This window comes from Tamandua tetradactyla, chromosome 1 (genome assembly GCF_023851605.1).
Source record: "Tamandua tetradactyla isolate mTamTet1 chromosome 1, mTamTet1.pri, whole genome shotgun sequence".
Taxonomy (NCBI): Eukaryota; Metazoa; Chordata; class Mammalia; order Pilosa; family Myrmecophagidae; genus Tamandua; species Tamandua tetradactyla.
Window position 1 is genome coordinate 26,289,341 of NC_135327.1, and position 22,366 is coordinate 26,311,706.

Genomic DNA, 22,366 nt, shown 5'->3' on the forward strand with positions numbered 1-22,366 from the left:
TACATTTCCTGAGCTTGACTACTGCCCAGTGCTGTGTCAGCACAAGGCCTGGCTTTCAGGAGATACTGTGATGAGTCTTGATCTACAACGTACTCTCCACCAGTTCTCAGCAACAGTAATACTAGGATAAGTGTGGAGGGAGCAATGAAGCAAATGTGGGAAAATGTTAGCAACTGGTGAACCTTTTCAAACTTAGGGAAACCTTGCAAGATTAGTGCTCTTGCAAGGTTTCTCTAAGTTGGAAATTTTTCTACTCAATTCTGCATGGCCACATGATTCACAGATGCTTCTGGTCCACCCCGCAAAGGGTAAAGAGAAGAATGTGCAAATTCAAAAGGAAGAAATTCACAAGTGCACAGTGGTCTTTTCACAAATTAGAAAATACACAGGATGGACCATTCAGCTTTCTTCGACATTACCCCATCTTCCCTCCCTCTGCCGGGGTGCCTTGGTCTCTTTACCTCTTCTCTCTGCACTGCATACCACCTTACCCCAACTCCCCCAGCTCATCCAACTTCTCCAGAGCTCAAAGGCAGCCTCACTGTCCACCAGGACCCCCTGCTCTTCCTGTTGGCCAAAGGACGCCTCTGGCCCCGAGCCTGGGCACTTCAGTCTGCAGCTGGCACCTGGGGCCCTGTTTGCTGATAACTTTTGCACAGGTCTCATCTCCCTCTCCACCTGGTTGCTGCCCATGGCACTTCGCCTTCCAATCCCCAAAGTGGCCGGCACATAACAGGGCCTCGGTCAATGTTTGTTAAGTGAACACAAACAGCTGTGCAGTTGTGACCTCCGAATGGCTGGTTTTCTCAAAGTCATGACCGTGTTTATTCACAAGTTGTCCTGATGGCTGGGCCCAGCCCCAGGTGGCAAGGCCTTTCCCCAGTGTGTGAAGATTCCTCCAGCCCCCAGAAGGGGGTCTGGGCTGAAGCTATAAAGTCTCCCTAGCAACCTGGCTGCCCACAAGCAGGTCGTGGATGAGGAACCCTTATGGGAGCTACCAAGGGAAGCCTGAGAGGGGCCTCCTGCCGGGCTGGGCCCGGGTCATTTTTGGTCTTCCTGTGTCTACTCCCGGCTGCAGGAGCAGGAGCCAGTGTGTTCGCCCCACCGCATCCCCCACTGCCACAGCTGCCACCCTGATGCACACACACCTCTTGGTCCCAACAGTTTGCTTAGGGAGAGAAAAAAAGCCTGCATTTTCAGATGAATGCTTAAAAGGTTTTTCTGTTAATAGGGCTGTCAAAAAGGGGGAGAAAAGAGAAACCCTGTTTGCTTGCATTCGGGTATGGCAGCTGTGTTTATTCAGGCTCTGCCAGGGCTGAGTTTTGGACACTGGACTTTGGAGAGGGTGAGAGGTAGGGGCAGATACTGGGCAAGGGGAAGTTTGCAGGTCCCTGGAGGCCCAAACTGGGCTCAGACCCTACCCGGAGCCCTTATCCTCCCTCAGCCTGGCCTTTCTCATATTAAAATGGGGTGACCAGTGCCGAGTTGCAAGTGTGCCAAGAGGAGCGATGGAGATGTGGTTGGCCCCTGCCCACACTGATGGGCAGCATTTTTCAAGTCTGGTTCTTGGGACAGAAGGACAAGGTGTATGTTTCCACACGGATGGGCGCGTTTGCTCTGTGCCTACATGTCTACTGCATCTCGAGTTGGCCACCGCCAACGTGGCCTGCCGTGATGCTGTTTTGAATCATGAATATAGGCACACCTCGGAGACACTGCAGGCCTGGCTCCAGACCACCACAGCAAAGTGAATATCATAAAAAAAAAGTGAGTCACACAAATTTGTTTCCCAGTGCATATAAAAGTTATGGTCTCACTATAGTGTAGTCTGTTAAGTATGCAATAGCATTATGTCTAAGAAAACAATGTACATCCCCCACCTGGGGACTTCCTGATATTCTCCCAAGCATTAGGGACTCTCAGTATAATAAGCCAAGCCCTTGATCTTGAGGTTTGCCCTTATGAAACTTATTTCTGCAATGGTGAGGCGAAGCCTGCTTATAATATGCCTAAGAGTCACCTCTGAAGAACCTCTTTTGTTGCTCAAATGTGGCTTCTCTCTCTTGGCCAACTTGGCAGATGAACCCCTACCCACACCTTCACCCCATAGGGTATGACTCCCAGGGATGAACATAGCTCTAGCATCAAGGGATTGACAATGCCTTCTTGACTAAAAGGGGGAAAGAAATGTAATGAGATAAGGTTTCAATGGCTAAGAGATTTTAGAGTCAAGAGTGTATTCTGGAGGTTACTCTTTTGCAGGCTTCAGCTAGATATTGCAAATAGCAGCCATGCCCCAACCAACAGTGTTCCTGAAAACCCTAAAGAATACCCTGGGCTCTACCTAAGTCTCTGTAAATGTTTTACTTAGTAAGTTTATGTTTTCAGAAACTTAAGGCCTCCAGTTGTCCCTATGTCAGTAAGTCCCTAAAACCAGAGGTATCAGTCTCTCTTAGAACATCAGCCAGTTTCATTCCTCTACCTAATAAGGTCAACACCCCTTTCTAGCACGAAGATGTTAAAAAGGTCATTGCCCAGATATCCCTGAAGATTGAGAGAAAATGTTCCAAAATTGATCATGGGAATGTATGCACAACAACATGATAATACTGTGAGCCAGTGATTGTATACTTCAGATGGTCTGTATGGTGTGTGAGTGTATATCAATAACACTGTATTAAAAAAAAAAAGATTGAGAGAACGATCAAATGAGAAGGAGGAGTGTAACTGGGAAGCTGGGATTTAACAAATGATTATGTCTACTGAATCATTATATAGATTTTTTTTTCAGTTCCTAGTGTATTAGAATAGCCAGAAGGAAATACCTGAAATTGTTGGACTCTAACCCAGTAGGTTTGGCCTTTGATAATGATTGTATAATTATATAGCTTTCATCGTGTGACCGTGTGATTGCAAAAACCTTGTGACCAACACACTTCCTTTACCCAGCGTATGGGCAGATGAATAATAAAATAAAAACAACAAAGTGAAGCAGTACAAAATCTCTGCTATGGTGTGTTAATATTACACAATTGTCAAATGTTTTTATTTCTAAAGTAACTTCATTTAAAAATCTTTATAAAAATTAAAGCTTAGATTGTAAGCTCTAACTGTTATCTTTACATTCTGAAATTCTTTGCTTTTTGTATAACTTAGTAGTTCCCTGGAACTTTAAGTATCTATGTGACACTTGAGACTCAGATTTAGTTCTCCAGCTCTGAAAGTCACCATAACTCCATATAGCAACTGTTAAAAAAAAAACTGGAAAAAACCAAACTCCTGTTAAAGATGTAACTGAAACTGATATGTTTAAAACTAAGATAACTCAATATACAAGGTGAAAAAAAAAAGATGTGACTGAAACTGATCTAGTTAAAACTAAGGTAACTCCTTTGTGATTACACTAAACACTACTGAATTGTACCTTTTAAATGGTGGATTTTGTGGCTTTGAATTATATCTCAATAAATCTGTTATAAAAAAACTAAAGTAACTCAATATGCAAGGTAAAAAAAAATCTATATCTTAAAGCTTTGATTTTTGTATAAGACAAAAAGAAAAATTTATTGTGTCCAAATTTTAAAATTTCTGTAGCACACTATCTACTCTGTCTTGTCAGTTTATTTAAACAACCTAATTCAGCTTTATTTGATATAAAATCTAGAATAAAATAAAATCTTAATATTCTATACAAGTTAATGTTATGCCACGATGCATTTCACTGTATTTTGGGCAGAAAATGAAAAAGTATTTGTAAAGCCCCTTGACAGACTAGGAAAAATAGAACTATTAAACTTCCCCACCTGGGGAATTCCTGACATTTTCTTAAGCAAGAGGGGCTCCAAATTTGATAAGCCAAAGGCTCAATTTTGAGGCTTGCCCTTATGAAAGTTATTTCTATGATAGCAAACTGAACCTACTTATGATTAGTGCTTAAGAATCCTCTCTAGAAAGCCTCTGCTGTTGCTCAAATGTGGTCTCTCTCTAAGCCAAACTCTGACCTTTCCCCCTATGTAGGTAGGACGTAATTTCCAGGGGTATAAAGCCTGGTCCTGGAATCGTGGGACATAACTGGCTGTGGTATCAAGAGATGTAAGTCCCAAGGATGATCCTGGCCCTGGCATTGTGGATTAGTTGACCAAAAGGGGGGAAAGAAATAGAGTTTCAGTGACTAAGAGATTTCACATTAAGTGGAGAGGTCATTCTGGACGTTACGCTTATGCAAGTTCCAGCAAGATTTTGCAAACTGCCCCAGTATGGCAAATCCCAACCAACCATAGTGCTGGAAACCTGAAAGATACCCTGATCTCTATGAAACTTTACACTTAGTGAATTTGTTTTCCAGAGACTTAAAACCTCCAGATTGTTCCAATGCCAGAGAAGCCCTGAAACCTAGAAATACTGGACTCTCCAAGAACAGCAACTGGTTTCATCCCTCTGCCCCTTAATAATAATGCCCTTTTTTAACGTTGAAATAGTTAGAAGAGTCGTCACCCAGATATCCCTCAAGATCGAGAGATAATTATCAAAGAAGAGGGAGGAATTGTAACCTAGAAATCAGGATTTAAGGGATGAGTTTAATTGTTGAATCATTATATAGATATTCCTTCTTGCTTTTTGGTGTAGTGGAGTACACAAAGGAAATTCCTGAAATCTCTTCATTGTTATCCCACTGCCTTGATCGCTAATGACTGTATAGCCCTTATCATCTGTCCTTGTGATTGTAAAAACCTTGTGACTAACCTTGATCTGTATCCATTTATCGAGTTTTTCGACTTCAGAGTCTTGTAATCACTAAAGGCAGCCTCTAATATTTATCAATGAAGGGTCTTGGGTCAGCCCAGAACTAACCCGCCCCAAGTCCAAAGTTATCTTGATAGAGACTAACCAAAGCGGGCCCACCTAACATGCACAGTAACTTAGATTGTAACCTACAGCTCACCTATACCTCTATACAATACTGAAAATCATGCCCATCCTGCCATTTTCTTACATACGTTCTGTGACGAAGCATGTAATAAATCTGCACATGTGCAATGATTAGATCACCTCTAATTACACCATCTGGGGCCACTGTGCTTATTACCTAAACCCTGCCCATCCTTTTCTCTAATAAAACTATCTGAATTCTTGTCATTCAGAGAGAGAGATTTTGAGCCGATAGGCCATCTGCTCTCCTACTATGCACCTTACTGTAAAAGTAATAAACTCTCTCTTTAAAAAAAATATTAATAATAAAATAAAAACAATAATAATGGGGGAGATAAGAGGTATGTGTCTTGTGGGGGGGTTTCCTTTTATTTCTCTTTTTGGAGTAATGAAAACATTCTAAAATTGTGGTGATGAGTGTACAACTATATAATGATGCTGTGAGCCATTGATTATATACTTTGGATGGGTTATATGGTGTATGAATATATCTCAATAAAATTGTATTTAAAAAAAGTACAGCCCTTAATTAAAATAGAACCCAGAGCTGAAATAAGCACATGCTGTTGGAAAAATGGCACCGATGGACTTGCTCGACACAGAGTTGCCACAAACCTTCAATTTGTAAAAGATGCAAGACCTGTGAGGCACAATAATGCAAAACACCATAAAATAAAATACACCTGTATCGGGGTAGAACATAGTGGTAGCGAGTGAAGTGGGTCTGAAAAGCACCTCTCTGGCCTCCACTCTGGTCCTCATTTATGAAGGTATCTGTTCCCAGAGGGCAATAGCTCCGCTCTGCCTGCCAACTTGGTAAGAGCCAAGTGATGTCCCTTTCTGGGACACAGCGAACGGGGTCCCTGCAGGGGCCGGCATCACTCAGTGGCCTTTTCTCTCTGAAGATGACCCTCCCACCCCCACCTGAACTGCAGCAAGGGATGAGCAGTGACCATCTGAGATGAAAGATGAAGTCGTTTCTCCACATGGAGAAGTGCTGCGGCTCACATCTCCAAGGAGCCCTAGACAAAGACAGGTGAGCAGAGACCACTTTGGAGAGCAGAGCTTCGGCAAGCTCGGCCCAGAGGGCAGAGCCCAGCACACGAGTGTCCTCTGGGCTGCACAGCGGGTTTTCCCTTAGAACGCTGCCTAAGGACACTGACTTTATTAACTATAGGCGGGCAGTGGGCCTGAAACCCCCTCCTGTCCTGCAGGAGGATGTGGCTAGCAGCCCACCAGGAGACAGGGGAGGCAAGCCTTTTTCCAGATGATACTTGGCTCTATTATGGGAACAGAACTAAGAAGATAAGGAAAACCAAGAGTCATGCAGAAAACCCAAATCAGCCGTTTCCAGACTTCCCCCAGGAGAAGTCCTTCTGTGGTCAGATGGAGCTCCCTCCCCTTCTCCATTTGGCAAATGAAAAATAATTAGGAGAAAAACAGAGTACTCAGAGAATTCATTGATTTCATCCGCCCCTCTTCTTCCACTTCTGAGTGCATTGAAGTTCCTTGAATAACTCAGGGAAGATTGTTGAATTATAGTGTTTGCCTGTGATTCAGAAGCACAATTTTTTTTTTCCAAATGTCTTAGCAAGAAAATGACATCTGAGGGGCCATTATGAGTGACTCAGCTGGGTGTGGGCAGATCAGCAGATGCACTGAGCTCCACTTTCTGTACTTCCCTTCCATGTTCGCTCTGTTACTGTAAAAGTAAGCTCTGGGAGGATGAATAAGTAAAGAGGCAAGGGACCAGGGGGACCTTGCAATCTTTCAGTAAGTTAGGTTGCCCAGCACCCGGAGGAGCTTTGTACCTTCTTCTCCCCAACCCGAAACGCCTGACCGTGTCTGTGCCAAGCTGGCCTCTCTGGGGTGCCCCCATGGCTCTCCAGACCCCAGCTCAGAGAATGCAAACGTCTCACCACCTCACTGAGTACACTGGTCATCAGCACCCCCGGCTGTGGCGTCTGTGACTTGCAGGAGGAAACGTGCACACAGCCCACCACCAGCACCCCCACTTCCCTGAGCTGGCCACCTTTGTCTTCTCAGTTGCTTCCTCCTGTCCCTGGCGTGTGCAGCTACCGAAGAGCAATGATGGGGCAGCACCTAGGGCTGAAATCAAACAAAAATATATATTTCTTCCAGCCAGCTGTTTGTCCAACAAATCTCTGTTGTACAAGTCTCAGAAATCCATTCATTTATCCAACAAATACTGGCCGAATGCTTTTCCAGGGAGGGGGAGAGTGCGTGGGCTCTGCCCTGCAGGGGCTTCAAGGGTGATGACAGCACCCAAGACCCTTCTTGCTGGTCTTTACCAACCTCTCTGCCAGCGTCCTTACACGCAACCTCACTGGGACCCCACACGCCACGGTGGAGTTAAGGGATGGTTCTCGCCACTTTGCAGGGGAAGATACTGAAGCTAAGGGAAGGAGTCGACACACTTACGTCTCAGGATAATGAGGTCGAACCAGAACTGGAATGGGTCCAGGGGTACAATCTGGGGTGTCAAGAGGCAGGTGGGCCAGACAGGCACCTGCAGGGTGTCCTGTGAGCCTTCCCTGATTGCCCACAGCACCTCAAAACTCTCCTCTAGTCCATACTGGGTCCTGCCAGCCCCATTCCCAGATGGGTCCGCCCCCAGGCATCCAGACCCACCAGCTGCCTGGCTGTAGCCCTAACCCAGATGCCATCAGCTCTCCCTCCCATGCAGCTCGGCCCCTGTCGCCTCGCCCCGTTCCCACAGCTGCCACAGGGATCAGGGTGGATCCAAGCCTCCTGCCACAGCTGATGTCTCTGTCCAAAATGCAGACGTGAGATGAGACGGCAAAGACGGCGGTGCACGCCTACCCCGTGGAGGGAGAGGGAAGGAGGCAGGCCTGGGTCGGAGTCTTCCACTGTAGAGCAAAGCAGACCTGCGTCTGTGTGGCCTGGGTGCCACGTGGTGGGGGATTTCGGAGCAGCCTTGGGGCTCTCCATCTGTTTGGTTCCCTGCAGCCTGGAAGCCTGAGAGAAGTGCTTCAGGGCAACCCTGGCTCACAACTATTTCCACAACCAGCCCCTGCCCACCCCTTTGCCAGCCACCTCGGGCTCCTTGTGCTGGTGTATCCACAAAGTGTTTTCTTTCTTGAAGGCTTTTGCATAACTTCCTCCTCCAGCTCTTTCCAAGGCTGAGTCTCCATCATCCAACCCCCACCCATTTGACAGCTAAGACCACTGTCCAAGACCCAAACAGTCCAAAGTGCCCCGGGCTCCAACACATTACCACTTCATCCTCTCCCAGCATGTTCTACTGCCTGAGATTGTCTTTTTCCACATCGTTATTGTCCCAAATGGAGCTCTGTGAAAACGGGAATTGGGTAACCAGCTGTGTTCCCAGGGCTGAGAACCGGCTCTGGTACATGCGAGGTACTCAACAGATCCTTGCTGGGTGCTTGGCTTTCGGGGGCCCTCCACTTAGATTAGACCCGCCTCCCTGGGCTGTTTTGGAAGAGTCCATGGGCTGGTTCACGGGTGGACCATGCAGCCCCTCTGCGGCCTGGAGGGGTGAGACGGCATTTGGGGAAGGTGGTGGGGTCATAAAAGTGACTCCAGTGACAGCCCGGATCCCCAATCAGCGGTCTACACAGCAAAGGTGCCTGGGAGTCGGCCTGCACTCCCATATGGTGGGGAGACGGGGTCCCTGCCGCTGGGTGGGGACCCTCCCTCACAACCTGGCCCGTGCACTACAAAGCCAGCCTTGCCCCCCGGGCACTGTCAGCATCCAACCAAACAAGCGCTGGTCTCCAGGATGTGGCTGCACTCAGGAATGTGGAAGGATAGGAAATGTCTGCTTCTCGCTGCGGTGGGAGCCAGACGATATGGCATGGGGGAGGAAGGAAAGAAAGAGGATTCTGAAGAGAGTCACAGGAAACTAAAGCTTCACTCCGCACACCTTGTTCTCCTTTGGGTTGGCAAAGTTGGCTGTCCCTGGCCTAACTATAAAATGAATGCGTTGCTCTTTACTGGGACAAGGGGGGAAAATCAGTCATATTTTTAGAAATGAATAGGCTTTTGTGTCCACGGCCTGGATCACGTGTTTGCCAGGAGACTGAATGGAGTAAAAATGAAGGGCTAGGGTGAGGGGGTCGGGGCGACACTAGATTCGAACTTGCCTCCCATGAGCCTCTCGCCAGCACAGATCTCCTCCCTGGCTGGGGCTCGGGCTCCGCACCTGCCACAGGGGCTGATAGTATCTGCCCCCACCTTCCATGCTGTCCCCAGGATCAAACAAGGAAAATCGTGCCCCGGAGTGGAGAACCCCCTAGAACAGCATAGCTCCAGCCCCCTGCCTGGGAGCAGGAATGACTCCATTAACTCCTGGAAGAGAAACCTTAGGCACACGGTAAGCCTTCCAGGTAAAGAACTTTCCAGGGGTATCAGGGGCAATGGCTAGTTCTCAAATACCTATGAGATGCGACCTCGAACTGCACAGTGGAGGCAGGTCCCTGGCTCCCTCCTACCCCTGCTGAAAGGGTCCCTGTCCCTTTCAAGGGAACCCATAGCCAGCCAGCTTCACAGTGAAGCATTCAGCCCAGTGGACATCCACCTGGCAGACCAGAGCCAAGGCTGGAGGGAAGCAGCCCCGTCCTGCTTTGCTCTGCCATGTGACTGTCATGAGTGGCTGAAGGACACGTGCTAAATCACGTCAGCCTCACTTACTTCTTCTTGGCCTAATAAATGCAGTTTCACATTCTGTACTTCCCCACCCTACCCCATTTCCCCACCATTTCCTGATCTTTAGTTGCTACCACAATTTGTCAACTTTGGCTCCTCCAGTCACCAGCCCCAAGATGGCCTGTCCTCCCTTGGCCCTGCATTTGAGAGGGTGAACCTGAGGTCTCTGAGAAATGAGCGGGCTCTGCCTGAGAGAGCAGGGACTGTGGGCACTTTCTGTCCTACCACTCGGGCTGAGCCCTGCCTGTCAAGTCTGATCACCTGGAGGCCTGGGGCTGACAGAGAGGGGCCCTGCCCAAAGGCCTTAATGGCGAAGTCCCCTCCCCACAGAACTGAGCTCTTCTGGGGCTGCCAGAGCAAAGGGCCCTGGCCAGGGTCCCAGACACAGAGTTATTGCCTCCCAGTCCTGGACGCTGGAAGTCCCAAATCAAGGCAGGGCAGGGTCACGTCCCTCCAATGCCCAGCGGTTCCCGGCAAATCTCAGGGATCTTTGACCTATGAGGTCATCACTCCAGCCTCTGCCTCTGTCTTCCCCTGGCCCTCTTCCCTGTGTCTGTCTGTCTCCCCTTCTTATAAGGACCCCAGGCATCTTGGATTAGGGCCCACCCTGCTTCAGTGTGACCTCATCTTAGCCTATTCCACCTGCAACCACCCGATTTCCAAATAAGTCACATTCTGCGGGTCTGGGGCTCAGGACTCCACCCTGTCTCTTTGCGGGATACGATTCAATCCATGACAAGAGCCTTACGCCAAGCATGGGGACTTCTGACCGTGGGGCCTCTCTGATCAGGGGCCACAGGCCCTGAGGCCACCCTGCGGCTTCAGAACCTTCTAAACGTATGACCATCCTGAGGCTTCCCAGGCATCTTCAGAGCACCCCAGGTCTCTCAACCCTGCTTTGAGTGTAAACACTGGCACCTCGGTGCATTTCACCCAGGACTGGGGACAGAAGCCCCAGAGAGCAGCCCTCCGGCCCGGAGGCCACTCGGGGCTTCTGTCTCCCCGTATCATGAGATGCGCCGCTGCCCTTTGCCACCATGGGGACACTGGTGGTCTTTGGGTGTTTAGGGTTCCCCATGGTCGTAGCCACTGTTGATTCTTCAGCAGTGATGCGCTTTTGGCTTTTTCTCTATGGAAGACCAGAAGTCCACATTTTGGAAAGCCTGGGCTGATGGAACGTGCCTTGCAGGGGCTGCTGTATCCCTGGAGGCGGGAGGAGGGAGGCCTCGGGGCTGCACCCTTCCCCACCTTTCCCACCGCAGAGAGAAATGGGCCAGGGGGTAAGTGGGGGTGGGGGTGGGGGTGGAGGGCTGGCCCCAGGGCCAATGTTCTAGTCCAGCCCAATCCTGTCTCCCTTGCCTCTGCAGCTCAGAGGGGAGAGATGATCTGACTGGCCAGAGGTGACCCTGAACTGGCTTTCCAAGAAGATAAGACCCACACCAGCTGGAGCACACCCCTTGCTTTGCCTCAGCAGCAGCTTTCCAGGAACAAGGACAGAAACTTTGAGGCAGTTCAAGCTGTGCCTGGCTTGGCCTCTCGGGCCTCGCTCTGCTGACAGACGCCTTCCTGGGGAACCTGCAGCCACCTCAACACATCTGAGAGGGTTACGTTGCAGGTGTAAGGCCGGGGGACGCCCCCTTGATTTCTGGCTGCTGCCTTGGTTGAGAGGAGGGACCCTAGGATCCGGGAGGAGCCGTGGAAGCTTCGCTGAGGACCAGACCCCAAAGTCTGGGGGGATTTCTGGGGAGCAGAAGCCGTACTCTTTTCTTACGAGACAGAGGCCATTTTCCATCTTTTCTTATGAGACAGAGGCCATTTTCCAGTCCCCTCCCCATGATTTCCCCCGAGGGGCATTCTCCCTGACGTTGTGAAACCAAGCCCCATGGTCCCACTTCTGCTTTTGATTCCCCATTTGAGTTTTGTTAGTAGGAAACAAGCATTTTGGAAGTCCGAATGTTGAACTAATGGTTTATATGGAAAATAAGTTTTTCCCTTGTTGGTATTTTCTGGAGGGAAGGTCCTGCCCTTCATCTCCACTAAGGGTGAACAGCTCTCCACAAAGGGCCTGGACCTTTGGGAAACAGGGCTCAGAAGGCCAGACCAGCTGTCATTCTGCTGGGACCAGGGCTTCCTCCCGGGATTTGGGGCCAACCCTAACCCCTTCTGCTGGGGTTGTCGGGACAGGCGGCCCTTCCCAGGGCTAAGGGTCCCAAGGCTCCGAGCCGGTGGCTTCTTCAGGTCCCGCTGCTCCACCGTGTAGGGTGACAGCCGCCCCCGCCGCCGCCCCCGCTGGGCGTTCCCCTGGACCGTGGCGCGGGTGGGGACTGGGGCCCCGCGCTAAGGCCCTGCGAGCTGCATCTACACGGCCCAGAGGGCGGAGGCGGGGGCAGTCGGGCCGCGCGGGGCGGGCGGGATCGGGTCACCCGGGCGGGCGGCGGGGGCGGCCCCGCCCAGGGGAGGGTCCCGGACCCAGGCGCCACGGCCTTAAAGGCCCGGCGGGCGGCGGGGCCCCAGCGCGGGAGGTCGACGGGGCGCAGCGGGAGCCGAGGGAGCCATGGCGCGGGCCGGGGCGGGGCGGCCGCTGCTGCTGCTCGTGCTGCTGGTGGCCACGGCCCGGGCCGGCCTCTACTTCCGTCTGGGCCAGAGCTGCTACCATCCCCTGCGTGGGGACCGGCTGGCCCGGCTGGGGCGCAGGTGGGCGCCGGCGGGTGGGAGGGCCGCATCCCGGAGCCCTTGTGTTCCCACCCTTTTGGGGGCCTGCCTCCTCCGGGTGGGAGGAACCAAGATGCTTGCTGAACTTGACTTTGGGGAGGTCAGACACAGCCTCTTCATTTTGGGGGGAATTCCTTCTCTTTCACACACAGCGTTGGACAAGCCACCCCTCTGCAGAAAGCCAGGCCCCTGGGCAGAGGTCCCTGGGGTCAGCCCTACACCCCCGGGCCTTTAGGGCCCCCTCATTTTGGGAGCCTCCTGGCCCCTTCACATTCTGAGGCTGCTCTGGTCTCCTGGAGTTATTGGGGTCACCTGGTGGTTGAGGTGCTGCTCCCACTCCTTGATTTTTTGAGGAGGGGGAGGGCTGCCTGGGCTTGTGGTCGGGGTGAGGGGTGGGGTACCTACCCCCCACTCCCCGAGCCCCAGCGCTGATCTTGGGGGGGGGTCTCTTCCCAGGACGTATCCCCGACCCCATGAGTACCTGTCCCCGTCAGAGCTGCCCGAGAGCTGGGACTGGCGCAACGTGAAGGGCGTCAACTACGCCAGCATCACCAGGAACCAGCACATCCCCCAGTACTGCGGCTCCTGCTGGGCCCACGGCAGCACCAGTGCCATGGCGGGTAGGTGGGCACAGCCCCGGGCCACAGGCCGTGACTCCAGGCAGGACTCAGCCCCCGCTGGTGAAGCGCTGGGGCCTCCGGGGCCTCGGGAGCTGGCCTTTGCTGGAGCTAGACTGTTCTGGAGGGTCTCTGTGGGGCGGGGTAGGCAAGCCTGGGACCTGTGGGGGCTTCGGGCCAGGTGAGAAGCAGCCCCCAGGTGCCGTTTCTCACTCCCTGGAGCCGGTTACCACATCCCGCACGCCCCCTTCCCCAGCCACCAGCCATTTCAGGTCAAAGCAGAAGTGTAAAGCCCCCATCTTCTGTAATTTGGGGCACAGAAGTGAAACTGCTTTGCAGCTGTGGTTATTATTTGAAATGGTGTCCAGCTCAGGGCTTGGGATGTTGAGTGAGGGCTGGCAGGCTGCAGCCCCGACTTGCCCTTGTTTGCACACAGTCCAGCTGTTTTCCTAATCCATTCCTTGGTCTGATTACAGTGGAGACAAGAGTCTAGAAGCATGGAGGGGAGGGGAAGCTGAGATCTCACCAGTCCACAAGCTGGCCAGCCTGCCTGCTGTGCCCTGCTCTGAGAGACAAGGGTGGTGCTAGCATTTTCTATAAAAGCAGCCTTGGGCCCCTGTTCAGCCCCAGGCCTGCCTGGCAACTGAACCCTGCTATGACTCATGGCTGGGGAGGAGACCTTCGGGCTGGGGTTCTGTTGCCTCCTCCCCTGGCTTTGGAACCATGTCAAGCAGTCCATTGTAGGTGTGGCATTGAGCTCAATGGGGCATTGTTGACTTCAGGATGACAAGCACTGGTTTGTGTACCCTCTCATTTAAGCCTCCCAGAGCAGGCAAAGAAACTGAGGCAGTGTGTTCAGAAGACTTGGCCATGTGTGAGTGGCCGCAGGGGCTGGACTTTGGCCAGGACTTCTGTCGGGCCAAGGGGCTTCTGGGCTGGGGCCAGGGCCACACGAGCTGTCTCTGAACCGGAGCCAGCACCAAGCAGAGTCCCCAGGGAGACCTCAGGACAGAGAAGGAAGGAGGCCGGTGGGCAGAAGTTCCATTTCAAGGTGTGCGCCCACTGAGCCACCCCATCCTTGGGCAGGGGGTGGCAGCCTTGAGGCCCAGGAGGCTATGAGGGAGAAGGCAAAGGGCGAGTTGAGGAACTGAAAGGGACCTTTGTGGCCGGAGGGTAATGGTGGGGCTGAGAACAGGGTCAACTGGAAAAGCCATGGGGCCCCTTATCCCTCAGGGCCCGGTGGTGATCTTGAAGGATTGTAGGCACCGGCAAGATTTGCATTTGGAGAAGATTGCAGCAGAGACAGGAGCTGGGTGGAAGTGGCTCTGGATGGTGGTGGCCCGGGGCCCAATGGGGCGCAGTGGGTCAGCTACGCACAGACCTTTCTGGAATGGAATACCTCTCCTAGTAGAAGGCCACTTCACCCCTTCTCCTTAAACCTTTGACATCTTTCCCATCGCTGCACATTTCCCTGGGAAAGTAGAAGCCATCAGAGGGTCTTTCCCCGGCACCCAGCCCAGCTGCCACCTTCCCGCTGTCCCTGCAGGTCACCCATCCCTGCCCTCGCGGGCCCCCTCCACATGTGCAGGAGGTGCCATCCTCTCGCCAACTCATGGCAGAGCTGTCAGCGGTGCCCCTCCCGCCCCCGCAGTGTGAGCTCTGGGGGCCCTTCTGCCACCTCCAGCTACCACCCCCTCTCTCAGTCCCTCGGAAGCCCTTTCTGTGCCCCTCCACTGCCTCTTCTCCCTTTGTGAACCCCTGCCAGCCTCATCTTCCCCTCCCATTGCAGTGGACGGTGCTGGGGGTCCCGGCCCGCCATGCCGACCAGAGCGGCGTCTGGTTCCCAGGCCGTGTGCTCCTTGGTTGAGCGGTTCCTGTCTCCAGGGAGTGCCTTCTGCGCTGTCCCTGTACGCGCCTCTTCACCCACCTCCCTGGCCACTCCTGCCCAGCCCCTTGACTGGCTCCTCTTCTCCTTCCTGACTGCTGAACCTGAACCCGGAGCCCAGGCCTTGGGCCTTGGATGCCTTGGGCCAGGACCCTTCACCTGAACTTGACCTTTACGTCATGACAGCTGCTCAATTCCAGCTTCTCCTTCCCCTACCCCTCCCCTTGAGCCCCTTCTTGCGGCGGCTCTCCCCATCCTGACTCTTACCCAGGAGTCAGACCTGGAGCCTCTTTGTTTGGTGTCCCTCTTACAACTGCTGGTAAATCTTGTTGGCTCTACCTTCAGAATGCACCCAGAACTCCCTTCCTTCCTGCCACACCCTGGTCCGAGCCAGCACTGTGTCTCTCAGACCTCTGGAGGCTTCCCCTGGCCCCTGCCACTGCCCTGGCCTCCCTCCCGCCCAGTCTCCAGCACCTGGAGAGCCTGTTGTCCTGTCAGGTCCTGTCGTGTGTCTACTGAAAGCCCCCAGTGACTTCACTCAGACAAAAGACAGCGTTCCTCCTTGGCCGGGCAGATCCAGGCCATCTGGCCCCGTCCTCACCTGATGCATGCTCTCCCCACGCAATGCAAATCAGGTAGTGCCGGCTTTCTGTGCCAGGGACACTTCTGGGACGGCCCCTCTAGGCTCCCTCTTCCCTGGTGCAATGTCACCTCGAGGTGGTGGGGGAGGGTTCACGGGATCAGCCCCCCCATCTTGCACTCTCTGTGGCACCGTGTGCTGTGTACATGGTATATTTATTTTGTTTGCCATCTTGTCTCCCCGCTGTAGTGGGAGCTTCGTGATGGGAGAAGTTGGCACATATTTTCCTCACTGCTGGACCCAAGGCCAGGCACACAGAAGATGGGCCCAAATACCTGTTTTGGAATGGGGAGACCAGGATGACGTGGGCAGGGAGGGGACGTAAAAGCAGCGTCCTGTCTGGGCCACGTGTTGGAGCGTTCCTGGGCTAGTCTTAGTGGGTCAGTGAAGGTATTGGAGAGTGAAGCCCAAGCTGGTTGCTGGGTGTGTCCCCATAGCCTAGAGGGACAGGTGGGGGCAGAAAGGGAGGAGGGGCTGGGGGTGGTCTCAGACCACGTGGGGACGGAAAATCGGGAACCATGAGGACTGGCAGTGGGAGGCTCACAGTCCTTGTGGAGCAGATGTAGAAGAGGCCAAGGGAAGCTGCTTGAGGTGGGCTGAAGCGAGAGTAGAGGCGAGGGGCACCTATGCCCAGCAGTTTTTCCCGCGGCAGAAAATGGCCGTGACTGTGGGATTGATGGGCTCCGTGCTGCTCTAGGTGTAGGACACGTGACTTTGGGACTTGTGTGCAGGTGCTGATGTAATGGTCCTCTCAGAGGGAGAAGGAAGAGGCAGCCAAGGCCTTGAGAAGGAAGAAAGAACAGTCCTGGAATTGCCCTGGGTCTCAAGTGGGCAAGGATGGTTACCTGCTTTTCTTGGATGGGGGTGGGGTTGCTGGTGTGCTTGGGATGGAGGAGGAAACTGTGAGTGCATTTTCAGTGAGGCCGTCAGATGGACCGAGGGGTAGGCGGCGAGCTGGGGGAGAAGACTGAGGAGTGGTGCTGGACTCGACTGCAGGGCTCAGTGCCCCTGTGACTCACGGTCTTGGCTCAAAGAGGTCCCCTTGGTCCCATGGGGTTTTGTCAATCGATGTTCAGTTGCTGGGATGCAGGCTATGAGGAAGTGAGGGGCTAGCCAGGAACTGAGACAGGAGGGGGCACTGGGAACTCAGGACCATGTGATCGCAGTGGGGTATGGGGGGCACGAGGCCATGAGGGGAAGGCTGGGCAGGGAGACAGCAGTGGTGTCAGTGGATTGGGTGGGGAACCCATAGGAGAAAGGCTGGGTGCTGAGACCGGAGCCCTGGAGGTAGGTGGTGTGCTCAGAGACCATCTTTGTGGCGTGTGTTTTGTGGGAGCGGGGAGGGGAGGGGGGCAAGGAGGAGGTCCAGGAATCCAGAGGCTTGGCTCCTCTCGCCACCCACACCTGCATGTACACACACACTTGCACATGCATATACAACCTACCCCCCACCTACAGGCACTTTCCTTTTGTTAAACCTTCTGAAAGTAAGTTGCAGCCCCTTGACCCTTTGGCCTGCACCTCTGGAGAATGGGGCATTCTCCTGCATAACTACGACACTACAGAAAATCAAAATGCTGGAGATTTTGTGTTTTGAAAACAGCGGTAGAGGGAAAGGTCACATGGAGTCCACCTCTAGGCCTTGGAGTACACAAGGTGTGGGGGAAACACCTCTACTCTGGGGGACTGCTGGGAAGGGACCTGCAGGCCACAGAGTGTAAGAAAATGCACTTGTTCTCTTGTGCAGATATTTACGGAGTCCACATATTTATTAGACACTGGAGCTAGAGCTGTGAACAAAACTACAAACCAAATACTGATGGGGGTGGCCTGTAGTAAGAGCTGCTTAGGAGAATGAAATAAAGCAGGGGAATGAGGGCAGGGGGCAGACGCAGGCCAGGGGAGGCCATGCTGAGCAGGGGTTGGGGAAACCCTGCAGAAAGCCAGGGCCACAAGGAAGATTCCAGACCAGGGGGCAACAAGGGGCTGAGGACAGCGGGCTTTTGCTGGTGACTGAGCACCTCTGGGTGAAGGGGAACTGTAGGGCCGGGGATGGGGCAAGGAGGAGGGGAGGTGAGTGGGAGTGTGGGAGAGGGGAGAAGGAACACCAGGAGGTGCTGGTGGGCTGAGGGCTAGGGCAGGTGAGGGTGCAGGGTGATGGGGGAGGGCTGGCAGGAAGTGTGAGGAGGTGAGACTGTCTGAGGACCCACTTCTAGGATTCTGTTGTGCTTGGAGAGGGACGCAGGTAGGTCAGCAGTTTGAGAGCCATGATCACCATCAGTAGTGACTCATTCACTACCACTGATGCCCCTTACCTCCCGCTACCCCAGACAGGGCTAGGATGGGTGTGCTCACACGTGTTCTCCACAGCCCTGGGGAAATGGCTCTGTGGGACCCATACCCCCACCACACACAGTGACCCCTGTGCCCGTGTGACATGGCCCAGGAGCTCCCAACAATGGGAGCAGCATCCCCCCACCCACCCCTGGCCACCAGGCCATGTCCAGGCTGTGCTCCCAGCAGGGCAGGAGGCTATTGGAGGGTGGGAGTGGGTGCTGATGGCTGCCATCCCCCTGCCCTTTATAGATCGGATCAACATCAAGAGGAAGGGGGCATGGCCTTCCGTCCTGTTGTCCGTACAGAATGTCATCGACTGTGGCAACGCCGGCTCCTGTGAGGGAGGCAACGACCTGGAGGTGTGGGAATATGCCCATCGCTATGGCATTCCCGATGAGACCTGCAACAACTACCAGGCCAAGGACCAGGGTAGGCCCTGCTGCCCAAAGACTGGCCCTGCTGGCCACCCACCCCTCCCACCACCTCGTCCTAGGCAAAGTGTGTGCGGTAAACCCAGGCTGTGTTTCCCATGCTGCACACCTGCACCCCAGCCCCTGCATCTGGTGTTCCAGGGCCAGCTCCACAGCAGGCCGCCCTGCACGAGTCACCTTGAACCCAGTACAAACCAAGGCTGGGGGTGGGGGCAGAATGCTGGGACCCTTGGTCTTTGTTGAGACCAATTAAAAAGTCTATCCTAGGGAGGGGGCTGAAGGGCACCTTTCTGTTCCTAGGAGCCACACTGTGTCCTCCTTGTTGTACCCTGTGACCTCACAAGGGTGGAGGCGGGCCTGTGCATGGTACTCGGAACCTGCTGTGTTTTGGCCTTTGGGTGGTTTTGTGGGGACTTGGAGGTCCCATACACAGGCCTTGTGGAGCCCTGAAAATGGAGAGCAAGCACATGGGTGGGGCCAAGGGAAGAATCAGTTTCCTAGGAGTTGGGTGCAGAGCAGGAAGTGGGCCCAGGGGCAAGCAGCAGCCTGGTTCCAGTCCTGTGAGGCCCAGGCCCAGGCCCAGGCTGGGGACAGCAGGTGTGTGTGGAGTCAAGGGGCCTCCACATGGGGAGAGCAGATCCCAGCTGCCCTGGAAGCTGTGGTTGGCACATTCCTCCAGGCTGCTCCCCTTAGAAACCAAAGGTAAGAACATCCAGGCCCCAAATCCATAAATGGCAGTTTTAAGTCATCTGACCCTGTCAGATATCCCCGCAATGGTGGAGTAACGAGCTGGGGGAAACTTGGGAAAAGCCATTTGAGAGAGTTTGCTCCAGTGGCTCTGTCCCTCTAGAAGCGGGTTCCTTCTAGGCTTTATTGCCCAGCCATAAAGAATTCTCTGGGTGAGCCCTGTGTTGAAGGGATAAACCCAGCACGGGGTGGGGAAAGCCAGCTGACTGCTCTGTGGGGATGGGGTATCTTTGCCCACCCTGCTGTGATCTGCCCATGTCCCACCTGGGCCAGGCCCCTCTAATCCCAATGGCCTGGCAGGTGGGTGGAACTCATGAGGATCCTGACTGTTTGTAATAAATAGATCCATATTTGTCTTAGCAACTGAGGCCACAGACCCGGTTGTGCTGGGCAATGGACATTTAGGGTCTGAGGGACAAATTAAACTAGCAATTTAAGGCTCAAAGAGTTTAATGTCCCAGGGAAAGAATCTGGACCAGTGTATAACCACTACACAAGTACATAACAGCACAGCAGTAAGACAGCACACTGTGGATCAGAGGCAGGCAGGACAGAGGGGAGAGCTGAGAATGATGGCAGGGGTTGGGGGTGGCGGGTACAGAAATGCTGGTGACTCTGGAGTCTTACAAAACTGAGAGCTGCACTTTTTTCTTAAACCAAATTTGTGATATCTCCTCAAATCAAAATAACAAAAAGCTTATTTTTCCCCCAAAGGTACTGGTTGATTTATTCACTGGCTGGCTATTGATTCATCTGATTCAGTGCTAATAATCTGATCATACTCAATTTTCAACTGTAATATAAAGTACTGTGAAAAGGCCCTTCTCCCAGGCTCTAAAGGAAAAGAAAAAAAGGCTGTCTTTTGAATGCCTACTACGCGCTAATTAACATTTGTCTTTCTTTTCTGCCAAGGCCAGGAAAGGGCATTTTTGTAACTTCTTTGTAGCTGAAAGAACCACACCTAATACCAAGATTATTTCCGTTATTAGCTAATGAATGGCAGGCTGAATTAGGAAACTGGCAAGAGTGGGTTTTGGCGTGATCCTTTGTTAGTGGGTTTACGAAGAGAGTCTCATACTGACTTTTGTGCGCTCCCACAGCGTGTGACAAGTTCAACCAGTGTGGGACATGCACCGAATTCAAAGTGTGCCACGTCATTCAGAATTACACCCTCTGGAAAGTGGGCGACTATGGCTCCCTCTCCGGGAGGGAGAAGATGATGGCAGAAATCTACGCAAACGGCCCTATCAGGTAAGGAGCCCTATCAGGTAGACAAGCCCATGGTGTGTGTACGATTTTCTCTTTTGTGGTTGGGGAGTGGATCCCAAGTCATTTTCACCCCTTTCCCTCCCAGCAGATTTTATTCGCTCTCATCCTGATACAACTGCCACATAACTTCACCTCACAGAACTTCAATTTTCTCAAAAGTAAAACTGAACCACTGACTACTCTGCTCCCTCATAAAGATTATTGGGAGTGATATAAATATGCAAAAAAGCTTTCAAAACCATAGAGTGCTATGGGAAGAGTTTGATGTTGTGTTTCAATAGGGAAGACCAACAGAAAATTGATCAAGAATCATCTGGTAATGCAGTATCTGAGTTAGATTTACAAATGATAGTAATCAGACTATTTCTAACAATGGTAAATTCTTTAAAGTGGTAATTCTGTACCTGTTTGCTCTCAGCTGTGGTATAATGGCAACAGAAAAAATGGATAAATACACTGGCGGCATCTATTCTGAATACAAAGAGAGGTCCTTCATAAACCATATCATCTCTGTGGCTGGGTGGGGTGTCAGCAATGGGACCGAGTACTGGATTGTACGGAATTCATGGGGCGAACCATGGGTAAGACTTTTCACTTTCTTAAGTACACATCTAGAGAAAGGCTTCTGATACCCCTCTGGCCTCAAGGGTTCTGTTAGCTTGGGGGCCAAGGACTGCAGCCCTAAGCAGAGAGATTCTGGCTCTGGCTCAGGGTCTCAACCATGGACTAGGGATCCCTGGGGCTGTCCTGGGCACTGTGGGGTACTGAGCAGCATCTCTGGCCTCAACCCACTAGAGTCCAGTGGTCCCTTCCTCCCCCAGTTGTAACATCTGAAAGGTCTCCCAGCGTTTGCCAAATGCCTTCAGGGGCAGAATGACCCCAGATTGAAAACTATCCCTTTAGAGGTTTCGGTTTAGCTAGCTTATTCCTCTACAGCTACCTTATTCTTTTTTCTATCATGATCTCAGACTCTCAAAAGTAATGCTGTGTTTTTTGTTTTTTTTCCAAAAGTACTTTTGAGTTGGGTAAAAGATCCAAGGGAGATAAATTAATTGTAAGAGTTTAATTTCAAAGGCCTGTTATTACCCATTAACAGTTGAGGCACAGAAACTCATACTGTGAGTTTGGGGGAAGCTGACTGATGTGGAGGGAGAGTGATGAAAAGTCAGTATTTTTAATGAAGTGCTTAAAAATGGGGTTGTTAATTGGCAGAGAAGTCATCTGGTCTAAAAAGCCAACACATTTTGGTTGGTACAGTAATGACTTTTGGATGTTCAGGGCCACCCCTTATGCTAAATATTAAACCAAGTGAAATAGTTAACCAAAGATATTTCTGAATAGGGGTCATGGGAAAAGGTGAAGAGGCAGCTGAGTAGGTCGATGTTCTGCAAGACTGAGGATGATGGAGGGAGAAAAATACATCTATAGATGGAGAGCAGAAAGGAAAGTTAGGAGACTGAGTAGCAATGAGATGACACACTGAGTCTACATTTTCTCACAGGGTGAAAGAGGCTGGATGAGGATCGTCACTAGCACCTATAAAGACGGGAAGGGCGCATATTACAACCTCGCCATTGAGGAGGGATGCACATTTGGGGATCCCATTGTTTAAAGCGGATGTCTCTGGAAGAGCAGTTTTTAAAAAAACACTATTAGGAACCCTAACCAGAGGGCTCCTAACAATACAGGCACCAGGTTGGTACCAGCTGGCAGCTGGTCAACATACCAAGTACCTAGAAGGGGTGCCTACCAATGAGAAGACCAGTGTGGTACTGGCCAGCAGAGCTTTCTTGAGAAGAATCTGAACTGGAATGACTTAACCACCTGCACAGGAAGGCTCCCCTTTTACAGTGGCTACACTGAAACCACCCAGCAAATATGGGTCATCATATGGTGTGACCTCAGTTTTCTTCAATAGATAGATGGCTTTGTATTTTCTTTTTGGTGACCATGGTCTATAATGTGACATTTAAGAGGTTAAACAGATTAAATTTATGACCAATTCTATATCACCTTGGAATCAATGGGAGGGGACGGCAATTTCAAATTGCCTGAGTGATGAATAAAATATAAGACTTCACATAAGAAG

The 22,366-nt window shown here is 52.1% G+C and overlaps 1 protein-coding gene across 1 annotated transcript; it reads left to right on the top strand.

The window, feature by feature from the left end:
- Window positions 1-12,150: 12,150 nt before the first annotated feature.
- On the top strand, window positions 12,151-22,365 carry CTSZ (cathepsin Z). The gene is made up of 6 exons (XM_077112798.1): window positions 12,151-12,333; window positions 12,808-12,971; window positions 18,080-18,259; window positions 20,109-20,259; window positions 20,696-20,858; window positions 21,779-22,365. Exons 1-6 carry the CDS (start codon window positions 12,194-12,196, stop codon window positions 21,887-21,889), a joined length of 909 nt encoding a protein of 302 aa, XP_076968913.1. The 5' UTR covers window positions 12,151-12,193; the 3' UTR covers window positions 21,890-22,365.
- The last annotated feature ends 1 nt before the right edge of the window (window position 22,366 follows it).